This window comes from Entelurus aequoreus, linkage group LG11, assembly GCF_033978785.1.
Source record: "Entelurus aequoreus isolate RoL-2023_Sb linkage group LG11, RoL_Eaeq_v1.1, whole genome shotgun sequence".
Classification (NCBI taxonomy): Eukaryota; Metazoa; Chordata; class Actinopteri; order Syngnathiformes; family Syngnathidae; genus Entelurus; species Entelurus aequoreus.
In genome coordinates, this window is record NC_084741.1 from 11,014,908 (window position 1) to 11,031,352 (window position 16,445).

A 16,445-nucleotide genomic window follows, 5' to 3' on the forward strand; every position below is an offset into this window, starting at 1 on the left:
AGAGGGTGACAAGACCAAAAATACACTTCACTGGCAACATTAGCTTAGCCACGTAGCGATTCATTTTCATGTATAAAAGGCAATCCTTTTACATTTACTAGGCCCCCCGGCGGCAGGGAGGTTCGTAACTCAAATTTAAGCTCGCGACTTAACACACAACAAAAAGCCGAGGGACAATGCATATCTCAAAATACTCGTAGGTTGAGGTACCACTGCACAAGACCTTTTCTAGTTCCGATTAAAAGCAAAATAGGGGAAGTCGACGGGATACTTGCACATAGCAAACCCGATGGTTCTGTTTTTACAAACAGACACCGCATTAAACTGGAGGCATTACTATTCAAAGGTATTTGAAGATCTGCGACGCACTGAGACCGCAGTAAGTGAACAGCAAAGTGGCGAAGGAATACTGTATTGTGTGCCCGTACACTTACCTCAAAAAGTTCTGAGTATGGTACTTTAGTTCTAAAGGTTTGTTCCTTTCTTTTCAGGCCTGGGATCGTGTTTGACAGAAGCGTCGCCAGCTAGCGTGATATCGAACAGACGACCTCCAACACTTCAGGAAAGGAAAAAAACAAAATCTCCGTCGCTTTCATTCCTGTTTTGCTTGCTCAAAGCAAGCAGGCTTTGACCAAGATGAACCCGTATGTCACTTGCCACTTCCGGAGGAATCTGTTTCCACACTTTCATTTGTTGTAGGTCCATGCAGGGAAGACATGGCGTGTCCCGTGTATGTCCGCCTTTCATCCGTCCTTCTGGGAGTTCCATTGGACAGATTTCTTCTATAGAATCAAGGATTTGACGTTGCAAAGTCTTGATACTTATCCGTGTTCTGTGGTGGAGTGCTGGGGAAACGGTCTATGCTCGGTAAATACCAAGTCTTGTAGCTTGTCTTTGTTTATTTGGTCATCAAATGCTTGCTTCTTAATCATGTTGAAGGTTCTATCCCATTTCTGGATTTGATATGCTTGTAATTTTCCCCTCTGTTGGAAATTCTGACGTCCAGGTGCTTATTGAAAGCGGGAATTGGAGGTTTCAATTTGGCAAAGGACTTCTTCAGGTGACCCGTGTACTTAGCTTTCTCCCATGCGTCACAAACGACGCCAGACAGTTACGAGTAATCGCTCTGTTTGCTTCCTTTGGTGTCTGATCAGGCGATCGGCGAGGTCCAGTTGCTGAGGTAGACGCACACTTCTTCAGGTGATCTTTATTCGTGGTGTCATGTAGCTAAATAGCCGCAAAGCTAAAGTAACACAGGCCCAGAGCCTCTAAGACAAAATGTGGACTTGTTCGAGCCGTGACATGACCGGACAAGAAACAGAAAATGTGCACGAATGAATGAGTATTTGATGCACTCACATGGTGTTCCTTTCCCCTCATGCCAAAACCAAGGGCTGGGAGAGCAGCAAGAACTGTATCGTAAGAAGTTTTCTTCTCACCTGCATGCTAGGTATTTCAACATAACTTCTCCGATTTATTGATTTGTCTGTTTGCAGTCACTCCCAAAGTCTGTGCAAGAGCTAGTCCTGGTGCCTGACAATGGCCTCCCGTGTGCTTTTTTTCAAACCCCGCATGCCTTGTCCAGTCCTCGGATTGGTAAACACTTGCATTTAATTGTATGCTTTTCCCATGAATGCAACTTATACTTGATCCCAGACAGTTTTTCTGTGAGACCTATGCATGAGAGGATTGATTGTACTGCAAGCAAGCGGGGACAGGACACACACAACATGTAACGGACCAATGGCCTTAGAGGGAATTACAACCGGACAGCATGGGTTGTTATTCTGCTGAAAGACACCACTGATACGACGACAGGTGACTTGGAGGACTTTGACAAAACGCCGCATGATGGGCGCAGCCCGTGTGAAACGGCGCTTCAGTGCTGTGGTGGATGGGCCAGTGGAGGAGGAGGAGGTCATGAGGCTGGCACAGAGTGAAGCATGTCTGGCTCAGGCAGAGGGTAGCCCAACCGGGTCCGGCAGCCCGACACACGCCATCAATGGCAAAGCCCTGCATCTTCACAGCAGAACTGATGCACGGAGGCAGAGTGTTACCGGAGAGTCGGCCGAAGGAGAAGCCGGAGAATGCTCAGACCTCAGGAAGGGAAGAGGAAGTAGTGGAGGAGGAAGAGGGGTAGACTGGTCGGACCAGGATTCCCTATCTTCTCCCTCTACCACAAGCCGCTGGCGCACCAAGCGTGCTAGCCGCCAGCCCCGAAAGCGCTTTGTGGACAAGGACGGACGCTGCAACGTTACCTTTGTCAACATGAGCGAGAGGGGCCAGCGGTACCTCAGTGACCTCTTCACCACCTGTGTGGACATCCGCTGGCGCTGGATGCTGGTCATCTTCACGCTCTCCTTCCTTCTCTCCTGGCTGCTCTTTGGATTCGCCTTCTGGCTCATTGCCTCCGCGCACGGGGACCTCTCTGTACGCCTCGCCCCCGTCCCCGGTAGCGTGTCGGCAGGGGCCGGCCCCGGGGGAGAGGTGGCAGTGGAGGAGCCATGCTTTCTCCAAGTGAACAGCTTCATGGCGGCCTTCCTCTTCTCTTTGGAGACGCAGACGTCAATCGGTTACGGATTCCGAAGCGTGACCGAGCAGTGCCCCCTGGCGGTGATGGCGGTCATTTTGCAGTGCATCGTGGGCTGCATTATTGACGCCTTCATCATCGGGGCGGTCATGGCAAAGATCGCCAAGCCCAAGAAGCGCAACGAAACTCTGGTTTTCTCCAAAACGGCTGTAGTGGCCCTGAGGGACGGGAAACTGTGCATGATGTGGAGAGTTGGAAACCTGCGAAAGAGTCATCTGGTGGAGGCACATGTCCGAGCCCAGCTGTTGAAGGTAAGTAGGAGGAGACAAATAATGCTTTTGCACACACAACATCACACATCAGAACCTGAACAGTAGGCCTGACATTGTTATGCCGGTGCCTTGAGGCAACTCTTGCCACTTCCACACGGTGTCCCGCAATCAGCTGAACATCGTTGAAAAATCCCTTTCAACAGGGGATACTTTGCACCCTGGTCCTGGCTCTGGTCTTGATCCATTTACACAGAAAATGCAAGCTTTTACATGAAGTATAGGAAAGCAACTACAGAACCAACATGTGTTTGGATTTGATTGAGCCCCTAACAAATGAAACAAATCATATTTGACTGTACTTTTGCCACTCAACAGTCTCTACAGGACTTTGCCGGCTTCTTCTGAAAAAATTGAGGCCTGAAATTGCAGCAGCTTTTTCAGCAAGTTGCGGCAAAAGTAGCAATGTTTTGAGGCTTTTTTTTCCCCAATAACTTGTGATTTTATGAATTTGTTATCAAAGCTTTAAGTGTCCCTGGTAATCTTAACCTCAAAAGACACAGTATTTAAACAAAAATCGTAAAACAAATAGAGTGTTGATGTGCTACTCGTTATATAGCGCAACTTCTTAAAATTAGACACTAGATGGCAGTAAAAGCACTTACTTACTTCCAAGTCCAACACATTTACATCCCCCCCACGCATTTGTGGACTGTTAAGAGCAATCTATAGAGCAAATGTTTGTTGGTAAATGAGAGACAGGGATTATTATTACACTTCAAGAGTTCTAACATGTAAATTAGGGGTGTCAAAACTAAGGCCCGTGGGCCGCACGCCATCTTCAATTTGGCCCGGGAGACTTCATGAGTTTAACTAGATGACGTGTGAATGCTCCAATGCTGAAGTTGAAGTGAAATGCTGACAGAATGTAGTATGAATGTAAGAATAGTTTGAATGTTGGAATGGTTTGAATGTTGAAGAGTTTGAATTTCCAGGAAAACCGGAATTTGATTGGGAACTTGGGAAAGTGTTAGTTTGAATGTCCAGGATGAGTGGAATGTGTTGATGTTGGAATGCTTTGAATAGGATAAAAACTGTGGGAACTGTGCAACTTGGAAAATGTCCCATTCATTTTAATGGGAACTTCCTGGAAATTTGGGAATTTTGGGAAAAGCGGGGTTTTTTGAAAATGATTAGGAGCATGAATGTCCTGAATGAGCTGAATTGGTTGGTGTTGGAATTGTTTAAATCGGTCAAGAAATGTTGAATTAGTAAATGGTATTAGGGAATTTCGGGAAAATCTGGATTTTTTTTTTTTTAAATGGTAAAAAACTTGAATGTTCTGAATGAGTTGAAATGGTTGGTGTTGGAATTTTTAAAATCGGTGGACAAATGTTGAAGTAGTAAAATGTTGAATTGAGAAATGGTATTATGGAATCCCTGGAATTTCGGGAAAACCGGGAATTTTTCCAGTTAAAAAAAACAACGTCGTTTTTTGTCCTAATTCAGAGGAATGATTTGACAGTGGAAGTGGGTTGAAAAATGTTGGAGGAGTAGTCGCCAGAAAAAAGGGTGGAAATAAGGCTTTGGAAAACCAGGAATTCTGGAAAATCCTGGAATTTTTTTGAAGTTGTAAAAAGTATACTTTGAATTGCCAGAATGGGGGAATGGTTTGAATCGGTTGAAAAATGTGGAAATGGTGAAAGTTTGAAAAATGGCCAATTCATTTTGAATGGGAAAAATGTCCCGGAAAACCTGGAATTCTGGGAAATCTGGGAATTTTTGAAATGTGTCAAAGGAATGCCCGCAATTCCCAAAATTTGAAGGAGAAAATCTGGAATTTTTTGGAAAATGGTAAAAAAACTTGAATGTTCTGAATGAGTTGAAATGGTTGGTGTTGGAATTTTTCAAATCAGTTGAGAAATGTTGAAGTAGTAACATGCTGTATTGAGAAATGGTATTACGGAATCCCTGGAATTTTGGGAAAACCGGGATTTTTTCCAGTTCAAAAAACAACTTTGTTTTTTGTCCTGATTTAGAGGAATGTTTTGACGGTGGAAGTGGGTTGAAAAATATGGGAGGAGTAGTCGCCAGAAATAAGGGTGGAAATAAGGCTTTGTAAAAACAGGAATTCTGGAAAATCCTGGAATTTTTTTGAAGTTGGAAAAAGTACACTTTAAATTGCCAGAATGGGGGAATGGTTTGAATCGGTTGAAAAATGTGGAAATGGTGAAAGTTTGAAAAATGGCCAATTAATTTTAAAAGGGCAAAAATGTCACGGAAAACATGGAATTCTGGGAAATATGGAAATTTTTGGAAGTTGTTAAAGAAAAGCCCGCGATTCCGGAATAGGCTGAACAGTTTGAAGTTAGAACGGGTTGAATGGGGTGAAAAATGTGGGAACAGTGCAATTTGGAAAATGTCCCATTCATTTCAATGGGAACTTCATGGAAATTTGGGAATTTTGGGAAAAGCTGGGTTTTTTGAAAATGATTAGGACCATGAATGTCCTGAATGAGCTGAATTGGTTGGTGTTGAAATTGTTTAAATCGGTCAAGGAATGTTGAAATAGTAAATGGGTAAATCACGGGAAAATCGGGAATTTTTTTGAAAATGGTAAAAAAAAACCTTGAATGGTCTGAATGAGTTGAAATGGTTGGTGTTGGAATTTTACAAATCAGTTGAGAAATGTTGAAGTAGTAACATGCTGTATTGAGAAATGGTATTACGGAATCCCTGGAATTTCGGGAAAACAGGGATTTTTTCCAGTTCAAAAAACAACTTTGTTTTTTGTCCTGATTTAGAGGAATGTTTTGACGGTGGAAGTGGGTTGAAAAATATGGGAGGAGTAGTCGCCAGAAATAAGGGTGGAAATAAGGCTTTGGAAAAACAGGAATTCTGGAAAATCCTGGAATTTTTTTGAAGTTGGAAAAAGTACACTTTAAATTGCCAGAATGGGGGAATGGTTTGAATCGGTTGAAAAATGTGGAAATGGTGAAAGTTTGAAAAATGGCCAATTCATTTTGAATGGGAAAAATGTCCCGGAAAACCTGGAATTCTGGGAAATCTGGGAATTTTTGAAATGTGTCAAAAGAATGCCCACAATTCCCAAAATTTGAAGGAGAAAATCTGGAATTTTTTTGAAAATGGTCAACAAACTTGAATGTTCTGAATGAGTTGAAATGGTTGGTGTTGGAATTTTTCAAATCAGTTGAGAAATGTTGAAGTAGTAACATGCTGTATTGAGAAATGGTACTACGGAATCCCTGGAATTTTGGGAAAACCGGGATTCTTTCCAGTTCAAAAAACAACTTTGTTTTTTGTCCTGATTTAGAGGAATGTTTTGACGGTGGAAGTGGGTTGAAAAATATGGGAGGAGTAGTCGCCAGAAATAAGGGTGGAAATAAGGCTTTGGGAAAACAGGAATTCTGGAAAATCCTGGAATTTTTTTGAAGTTGGAAAAAGTACACTTTAAATTGCCAGAATGGGGGAATGGTTTGAATCGGTTGAAAAATGTGGAAATGGTGAAAGTTTGAAAAATGGCCAATTAATTTTAAAAGGGCAAAAATATCACGGAAAACATGGAATTCTGGGAAATATGGGAATTTTTGGAAGTTGTTAAAGAAAAGCCCGCGATTCCGGAATAGGCTGAACAGTTTGAAGTTAGAACGGGTTGAATGGGGGGAAAAATGTGGGAACAGTGCAATTTGGAAAATGTCCCATTCATTTCAATGGGAACTTCCTGGAAATTTGGGAATTTTGGGAAAAGCGGGGTTTTTTGAAAATGATTAGGAGCATGAATGTCCTGAATGAGCTGAATTGGTTGGTGTTGAAATTGTTTAAATCGGTCAAGGAATGTTGAAGTAGTAAATGGGTAAATCACGGGAAAATCTGGAATTTTTTTGAAAATGGTAAAAAAAAACCTTGAATGGTCTGAATGAGTTGAAATGGTTGGTGTTGGAATTTTACAAATCAGTTGAGAAATGTTGAAGTAGTAACATGCTGTATTGAGAAATGGTATTACGGAATCCCTGGAATTTCGGGAAAACCGGGATTTTTTCGAGTTCAAAAAACAACTTTGTTTTTTGTCCTGATTTAGAGGAATGTTTTGACGGTGGAAGTGGGTTGAAAAATATGGGAGGAGTAGTCGCCAGAAATAAGGGTGGAAATAAGGCTTTGTAAAAACAGGATTTCTGGAAAATCCTGAAATTTTTTTGAAGTTGGAAAAAGTACACTTTAAATTGCCAGAATGGGGGAATGGTTTGAATCAGTTGAAAAATGTGGAAATGGTGAAAGTTTGAAAAATGGCCAATTAATTTTAAAAGGGCAAAAATATCACGGAAAACATGGAATTCTGGGAAATATGGGAATTTTTGGAAGTTGTTAAAGAAAAGCCCGCGATTCCGGAATAGGCTGAACAGTTTGAAGTTAGAACGGGTTGAATGGGGTGAAAAATGTGGGAACAGTGCAATTTGGAAAATGTCCCATTCATTTCAATGGGAACTTCCTGGAAATTTGGGAATTTTGGGAAAAGCGGGGTTTTTTGAAAATGATTAGGAGCATGAATGTCCTGAATGAGCTGAATTGGTTGGTGTTGAAATTGTTTAAATCGGTCAAGGAATGTTGAAGTAGTAAATGGGTAAATCACGGGAAAATCGGGAATTTTTTTGAAAATGGTAAAAAAAACCTTGAATGGTCTGAATGAGTCGAAATGGTTGGTGTTGGAATTTTACAAATCAGTTGAGAAATGTTGAAGTAGTAACATGCTGTATTGAGAAATGGTATTACGGAATCCCTGGAATTTCGGGAAAACCGGGATTTTTTCCAGTTCAAAAAACAACTTTGTTTTTTGTCCTGATTTAGAGGAATGTTTTGACGGTGGAAGTGGGTTGAAAAATATGGGAGGAGTAGTCGCCAGAAATAAGGGTGGAAATAAGGCTTTGTAAAAACAGGAATTCTGGAAAATCCTGGAATTTTTTTGAAGTTGGAAAAAGTACACTTTAAATTGCCAGAATGGGGGAATGGTTTGAATCGGTTGAAAAATGTGGAAATGGTGAAAGTTTGAAAAATGGCCAATTAATTTTAAAAGGGCAAAAATGCCACGGAAAACATGGAATTCTGGGAAATATGGAAATTTTTGGAAGTTTTTAAAGAAAAGCCCGCGATTCCGGAATAGGCTGAACAGTTTGAAGTTAGAACGGGTTGAATGGGGTGAAAAATGTGGGAACAGTGCAATTTGGAAAATGTCCCATTCATTTCAATGGGAACTTCCTGGAAATTTGGGAATTTTGGGAAAAGCGGGGTTTTTTGAAAATGATTAGGAGCATGAATGTCCTGAATGAGCTGAATTGGTTGGTGTTGAAATTGTTTAAATCGGTCAAGGAATGTTGAAATAGTAAATGGGTAAATTACGGGAAAATCGGGAATTTTTTGAAAATGGTAAAAAACAACAACCTTGAATGGTCTGAATGAGTTGAAATGGTTGGTGTTGGAAATTTTCAAATCAGTTGAGAAATGTTGAAGTAGTAACATGCTGTATTGAGAAATGGCATTACGGAATTCCTGGAATTTTGGGAAAACCGGGATTTTTTTCCAGTTCAAAAAACAACTTTGTTTTTTGTCCTGATTTAGAGGAATGTTTTGACGGTGGAAGTGGGTTGAAAAATATGGGAGGAGTAGTCGCCAAAAATAAGGGTGGAAATAAGGCTTTGGAAAACCAGGAATTCTGGAAAATCCTGAAATTTTTTTGAAGTTGGAAAAAGTACACTTTAAATTGCCAGAATGGGGGAATGGTTTGAATCGGTTGAAAAATGTGGAAATGGTGAAAGTTTGAAAAACGGCCAATTAATTTTAAAAGGGCAAAAATGTCACGGAAAACATGGAATTCTGGGAAATCTGGGAATTTTTGGAAGTTGTTAAAGAAAAGCCCGCGATTCCGGAATAGGCTGAACAGTTTGAAGTTAGAACGGGTTGAATGGGGTGAAAAATGTGGGAACAGTGCAATTTGGAAAATGTCCCATTCATTTCAATGGGAACTTCCTGGAAATTTGGGAATTTTGGGAAAAGCGGGTTTTTTTGAAAATGATTAGGACCATGAATGTCCTGAATGAGCTGAATTGGTTGGTGTTGAAATTGTTTAAATCGGTCAAGGAATGTTGAAGTAGTAAATGGGTAAATTACGGGAAAATCGGGAATTTTTTGAAAATGGTAAAAAAAAACAACCTTGAATGGTCTGAATGAGTTGAAATGGTTGGTGTTGGAATTTTTCAAATCAGTTGAGAAATGTTGAAGTAGTAACATGCTGTATTGAGAAATGGTATTACGGAATTCCTGGAATTTTGGGAAAACCGGGAATTTCTCCAGTTAAAAAAAAAACTTCATTTTTTTTGTCCTGATTAAGAGGAATGATTTGACGGTTGAAGTGGGTTGAAAAAAGTTAGCATACTTGCGCGACAGCACCAGGTATCACAAAGCATAATTTTTAGGTTTAAACATACCAAAATTAGCTAGAAAGCTAGTGTAAAACCTTAGCATGCTAACATCAGCATGCTAATATAAGAGACCTTAGCATAATTCCAAGGTGGTGCCAAGTGTCAAAATTCACCATTTTTTAGGTTTAAACATACAAAATTAAGTAAAAAGCTAGCAGAAAAATGTTATGATCTTAACCTTGTCAGAATGTGCGTTAGCTCGTTAACTGTTAGCACACTTGCTGGACAGCACCAGGTATCACAAAGCATGATTTTTAGGACGAAACGTCGAAAATGTTTGTTGGCAGCAGCCAGAGAAGCAGACCATCTGGCCAGGATTCTTAATGAGAGCGTGTTCTATTCTCCCTGAGTGGGGTTAGGAAGACTTACCAGGGATTAACCCGCCCACTGTTGTCCTCCTCCTTTGTGCCACCGTTGCATTCCTGGCGTGACGGTGGTACGCCACTGCCGCCCAACGTGTCCGACCTGTGAAGGGGGAACATTAACAGCGCGGCGGAGATGGGATTAGGTGATGGAGGCTGAAGAGAATACAATTGGAAGTATTGTGAGTGGATAATACTCACAGATAAAGTAGAACCTGGTCACCTCCTTTTGGTTCCTCAATCAATTCATGTTTGTCCTCACAGTCCCACACACCACACCCCGTAGTAACAATCTGAAAATAATTTCAAAAAGGAAAAAGAAAGAATGATACAGTAATGCGGACTCTGTATCGATCCGTTGTGGTGAAGAAGGAGCTGAGCCGGAAGGCAAAGCTCTCAATTTAGCGGTCGATCTACGCTCCCATCCTCACCTATGGTCATGAGCTTTGGGTTATGACCGAAAGGACAAGATCACGGGTACAAGCGGCCCAAATGAGTTTCCTCCGCCGGGTGGCGGGTCTCTCCCTTAGAGATAGGGTGAGAAGCTCTGTCATCCGGGAGGAGCTCAAAGTAAAGCTGCTGCTCCTCCACATGGAGAGGAGCCAGATGAGGTGGTTCGGGCATCTGCTCAGGATGCCACCCGAGGTGTTTAGGGCACGTCCGACCGGTAGGAGGCCACAGGGAAGACCCAGGACACGTTGGGAAGACTATGACTCCCGGCTGGCTTGGGAATGCCTCGGGATCCCCCGGGAAGAGCTGGACCAAGTGGCTGGGGAGAGGAAAGTCTGGGCGACCCCACCTCGGATATGCAGAAGAAGATGGATGGCTGGATGGATGGAAAAAGAAAGAAATCACAAGTACGGAACAGGGGTTAGTGCGTGTGCCTCACAGTAAGAAGTTCCTGGGTTCGATCCTGGGCTCGGGATGACAGAAAACCAAGGACTGTATGATTTGAGCCATTGTTGGGGATGTCAACTAGGTGGAGCACCTCCTGACCATGACTAAACCTCATACCATTTTCACTAAAATACCATCAATATGATCGGACCATGACAGTTGACACACCAAGCAGTTCACCTGCTCAATAGGTATATCTGTTAAAGTTGAAGTACCAATGGTAGTCACACACACACTAGGTGTGGTGAAATGTGTCCTCTGCATTCGACCCATCACCCTTGTTCACCCCCTGGGAGGTGAGGAGAACAGTGAGCAGCAGCGGTGCCCACACCCACAGAATCATTTTTGGTGATTTAACCCCCAATTCCAAGCCTTGATGCTGAGTGCCAAGCAGGGAGGTAATGGCTCCCATTTTTATAGTCTTTGGTATGACTCGGCCGGGGTTTGAACCCACAACCTACCCATCTCAGGGCGGACACTAGGCCACTGAGTAAGTTGACCATAGGTCTGACATTGAAATATGAAGCTGAGGGTCATCAACAAGCATATGTCTGGATTTTGTCAATATTCACAACAAGTTTACTATCATTTACCCAGCGTGACACTCTCTCCAGGTCCTGATTGTAGTTCTTTTCTAGGTCATTGAAGGTAGAGGTGCCAAGCAGGGAGGTAATGGCTCCCATTTTTATAGTCTTTGGTATGACTCGGCCGGGGTTTGAACTCACAACCTACCCATCTCAGGGCAGACACTCTAACCACTAGACCACTGAGTAGTCGCCAGAAAAAAGGTGAAAACATGGTTTGAAAAAACAGGAATCCTGGGAATTCCTGGACATTTTCTTGAACTTGGAAAAATGATAGTTTGAATGTCCAGGATAAGTGGAATGTGTTGAAGGTGGAATGCTTTGAATTAGGGATGTCCGATAATGGCTTTTTGCCGATATCCGATATTCCGATATTGTCCAACTCTTTAATTACCGATACCGATATCAACCGATACCGATATCAATCGATACCGATATCAACCGATATATACAGTCGTGGAATTAACACATTATTATGTCTAATTTGGACAACCAGGTATGGTGAAGATAAGGTACTTTTAAAAAAAATAATAATAATAAAATAAGATAAATAAATTAAAAACATTTTCTTGAATAAAAAAGAAAGTAAAACAATATAAAAACAGTTACATAGAAACTAGTAATTAATGAAAATGAGTAACATTAACTGTTAAAGGTTAGTACTATTAGTGGACCAGCAGCACGCACAATCATGTGTGCTTACGGACTGTATCCCTTGCAGACTGTATTGATATATATTGATATATAATGTAGGAAACAGAATATTAATAACAGAAAGAAACAACCCTTTTGTGTGAATGAGGAGGGAGGTTTTTTGGGTTGGTGCATTAATTGTAAGTATATCTTGTGTTTTTTATGTTGATTTAATTAAAAAAAAACAAAAAAAACAACAACAAAAAAACGATACCGATAATAAAAAAAAACAATACCGATAATTTCCGATATTACATTTTAACGCATTTATCGGCCGATAATATCGGCAGGCCGATATTATCGGACATCCCTACTTTGAATAGGTTGAAAAATGTGGAAATGGTGCAACTTGGAAAAATGTCCCATTCATTTCAATGGGAACTTACTGGAAATTTGGGAATTTTGTGAAAAGCTGGATTTTTTTAAAACGATTAGGAGCATGAATGTCCTGAATGAGCTGAATTGGTGTTGGAATTGTTTAAATTGGTCAAGAAATGTTGTAGTAAATGGTAGAAGGGAATTTCGGGAAAATCGGGAATTTAAAAAAAGAAAAAGTTACAAAAAAAAAAGTTCACTTTTTTTTTTGAATGTTCTGAATGGTTGGTGTTGGAATTTTTCAAATCAGTGGAAAAATGTTGAAGTAGTAACATTTTTAATTGAGAAATGGTACTAAGGAATTCCTGGAAAACTGGGAATTTTTCCAGTTAAAAAAACAACTGTTTTTTTTTGTCCTGATTAAGAGGAATGTTTGGACGGTGGAACGCTTGAAATGGGTTGAAAAATGTGAAAGGAGTAGTCGCCAGAATAAAGGGTGAAAAAATGGTATGAAAAAACTGGAATCCTGGGAATTCCTGGAATTTTTTGGAACTTGGAAAAATGGATGTTTGAATGTCCAGGATGAGTGGAATGTGTTGAAGGTGGAATGCTTTGAATTGGTTGAAAAATGTGGAAATTGTGCAACTTGGAAAAATGTCCCATTCATTTCAATGGGAACTTACTGGAAATTTGGGAATTTTGGGAAAAGCGGGACTTTTTAAAAAATGATTAGGAGCATGAATGTCCTGAATGAGCTGAATTGGTTGGTGTTGGAATTGTTTAAATTCGTCAAGAAATGTTGTAATAAATGGTAGAAGGGAATTTCGGGAAAATCAGGAATTTAAAAAAGAAAAAGTTATAAAAAAAAAGTTCAATTTTTTTTTTTTAATGTTCTGAATGGTTGGTGTTGGAATTATTCAAATCAGTGGAAAAATGTTGAAGTAGTAACATTTTTAATTGAGAAATGGTACTAAGGAATTCCTGGAAAACCGGGAATTTTTCTAGTTACAAAAACAACTGTTTTTTTTTCCTGATTAAGAGAAATGTTTGGACGGTGGAATGCTTGAAATGGGTTGAAAAATGTGGAAGGAGTAGTTACCAGAAAAAAGGTGAAAACATGGTTTGGAAAAAACAGGAATCCTGGGAATTCCTGGAATTTTTTTGAACTTGGAAAAATGATAGTTTGAATGTCCAGGATGAGTGGAATGTGTTGAAGGTGGAATGGTTTAAATCGGTTGTAAAATGTGGAAATGGAAGTTTGAAAAATGGCCAATTAATTTTAAAAGGGAAAAATGTCCCGGAAAACTTGGAATTCTGGGAAATCTGGGAATTATTGGAATTTATCAAGGGAAGTGAAGATTGAACGCTTTGAATAGGGTGGAAAATGTGGGAATAGTGCAAGTTGGAACAATGTCCCATTTATTTTAATGGGAACTTCCTGGAAATTTGGGTATTTTAGGAAATGCTGGGTTTTTTGAAAATGAATAGGACCATGAATGTCCTGAATGAGCTGAATTGGTTGGTGTTGGAATTGTTTAAATTGGTCAAGAAATGTTGTAGTAAATGGTATTAGGGAATTTTTTGGAAAATCGGGAATTAAAAAAAATATATAAACATTTTTAAAAAGTGAATATTTTGAATGGTTGTTGTTGGAATTTTTCAAATCGGTGGAAAAATGTTGAAGTAGTAACATTTTTAATTGCAAAATGGTACTAAGTAATTCCTGGAAAACTGGGAATTTTTCCAGTTAAAAAAACAACTTTGTTCTTTGTCCTGATTAAGAAAAATGTTTGGACAGTAGAACGCTTGAAATGGGTTGAAAAATGTGGAAGGAGTAGTTACCAGAAAAAAGGGTGAAAACATGGTTTGAAAAAACGGGAATCCTGGGAATTCCTGGACATTTTTTTTAACTTGGAAAAATGATAGTTTGAATGTCCAGGATGAGTGGAATGTGTTGAAGTTGGAACGCTTTGAATTGGTTGAAAAATGTGGAAATTGTGCAACTTGGAAAAATGTCCCATTCATTTCAATGGGAACTTACTGGAAATTTGGGAATTTTGGGAAAAGCGGGATTTTTAAAAAAATGATTAGGAGCATGAATGTCCTGAATGAGCTGAATTGGTTGGTGTTGGAATTGTTTAAATTCGTCAAGAAATGTTGTAATAAATGGTAGAAGGGAATTTCGGGAAAATCGGGAATTTCAAAAAGAAAAAGTTACCAAAAAAAAGTTCAATTTTTTTTTTTGAATGTTCTGAATGGTTGGTGTTGGAATTATTCAAATCAGTGGAAAAATGTTGAAGTAGTAACATTTTTAATTGAGAAATGGTACTAAGGAATTCCTGGAAAACCGGGAATTTTTCTAGTTACAAAAACAACTGGGTTTTTTTCCTGATTAAGAGAAATGTTTGGACGGTGGAATGCTTGAAATGGGTTGAAAAATGTGGAAGGAGTAGTTACCAGAAAAAAGGTGAAAACATGGTTTGAAAAAACAGGAATCCTGGGAATTCCTGGAAGTTTTTTGAACTTGGAAAAATGATAGTTTGAATGTCCAGGATGAGTGGAATGTGTTGAAGGTGGAATGGTTTGAATCTGTTGAAAAATGTGGAAATGGAAGTTAGAAAAATGGCCAATTAATTTTAAAAGGGAAAAATGTCCCGGAAAACTTGGAATTCTGGGAAATTTGGGAATTATTAGAATTTGTCAAGGGAAGTGAAGTTTGAACGCTTTGAATAGGGTGGAAAATGTGGGAATAGTGCAAGTTGGAACAATGTCCCATTCATTTCAATGGGAACTTCCTGGAAATTTGGGAATTTTAGGAAATGCTGGGTTTTTTAAAAATGAGTAGGAGCATGAATGTCCTGAATGAGCTGAATTGGTTGGTGTTGGAATTGTTTAAATCGGTCAAGAAATGTTGTAGTAAATGGTATTAGGGAATTTCTGGAAAATCGGGAATTAAAAAAAATATACAAACATTTTTAAAAAGTGAATATTTTGAATGGTTGGTGTTGGAATTTTTCAAATCGGTGGAAAAATGTTGAAGTAGTAACATTTTTAATTGCAAAATGGTACTAAGGAATTCCTGGAAAACTGGGAATTTTTCCAGTTAAAAAAACAACTTTGTTCTTTGTCCTGATTAAGAAAAATGTTTGGACAGTAGAACGCTTGAAATGGGTTGAAAAATGTGGAAAGAGTAGTCGCCAGAAAAAAAAGGGTGAAAACATGGTTTGAAAAAACGGGAATCCTTGGAATTCCTGGACATTTTTTTTTAACTTGGAAAAATGATAATTTGAATGTCCAGGATGAGTGGAATGTGTTGAAGTTGGAACGCTTTGAATTGGTTGAAAAATGTGGAAATTGTGCAACTTGGAAAAATGCCCCATTCATTTCAATGGGAACTTACTGGAAATTTGGGAATTTTGGGAAAAGCGGGATTTTTAAAAAAAATGATTAGGAGCATGAATGTCCTGAATGAGCTGAATTGGTTGGTGTTGGAATTGTTTAAATTCGTCAAGAAATGTTGTAATAAATGGTAGAAGGGAATTTCGGGAAAATCGGGAATTTAAAAAAGAAAAAGTTACAAAAAAAAAGTTCAATTTTTTTTTTTTGAATGTTCTGAATGGTTGGTGTTGGAATTATTCAAATCAGTGGAAAAATGTTGAAGTAGTAACATTTTTAATTGAGAAATGGTACTAAGGAATTCCTGGAAAACCGGGAATTTTTCTAGTTACAAAAACAACTGGGTTTTTTTCCTGATTAAGAGAAATGTTTGGACGGTGGAATGCTTGAAATGGGTTGAAAAATGTGGAAGGAGTAGTTACCAGAAAAAAGGTGAAAACATGGTTTGAAAAAACAGGAATCCTGGGAATTCCTGGAAGTTTTTTGAACTTGGAAAATGATAGTTTGAATGTCCAGGATGAGTGGAATGTGTTGAAGGTGGAATGGTTTGAATCTGTTGAAAAATGTGGAAATGGAAGTTAGAAAAATGGCCAATTAATTTTAAAAGGGAAAAATGTCCCGGAAAACTTGGAATTCTGGGAAATTTGGGAATTATTAGAATTTGTCAAGGGAAGTGAAGTTTGAACGCTTTGAATAGGGTGGAAAATGTGGGAATAGTGCAAGTTGGAACAATGTCCCATTCATTTCAATGGGAACTTCCTGGAAATTTGGGAATTTTAGGAAATGCTGGGTTTTTTGAAAATGAGTAGGAGCATGAATGTCCTGAATGAGCTGAATTGGTTGGTGTTGGAATTGTTTAAATCGGTCAAGAAATGTTGTAGTAAATGGTATTAGGGAATTTCTGGAAA

The 16,445-nt window shown here is 39.4% G+C and overlaps 1 protein-coding gene and 1 long non-coding RNA gene across 11 annotated transcripts in view; one reads left to right on the plus strand and one right to left on the minus strand.

Annotated features, from left to right (window-relative positions):
- Positions 1–16,445, plus strand: part of kcnj14 (potassium inwardly rectifying channel subfamily J member 14) — a 62,328-nt gene that overhangs the window by 8,793 nt on the left and 37,090 nt on the right. The window contains exons 3-7 of one of the 10 annotated variants that reach the window (XM_062062466.1): positions 492–867; positions 1,007–1,060; positions 1,155–1,200; positions 1,393–1,419; positions 1,497–2,841. In XM_062062466.1, coding sequence (XP_061918450.1) covers positions 1,849–2,841 — 993 coding nt within the window. In that variant the 5' untranslated portion in view covers positions 492–867; positions 1,007–1,060; positions 1,155–1,200; positions 1,393–1,419; positions 1,497–1,848. Of the gene's footprint in view, positions 1–491; positions 2,842–16,445 lie in introns of those variants that run through there. The other 9 variants (XM_062062463.1, XM_062062464.1, XM_062062462.1 and 6 more) reach the window with 9 other exon arrangements.
- Positions 2,806–10,251, minus strand: LOC133659763 (uncharacterized). The gene is made up of 4 exons (XR_009827713.1): positions 10,084–10,251; positions 9,854–9,945; positions 9,660–9,755; positions 2,806–2,832 (listed from the first exon to the last, which is right to left on the minus strand). It is a non-coding gene; the product is annotated as an uncharacterized LOC133659763 (long non-coding RNA).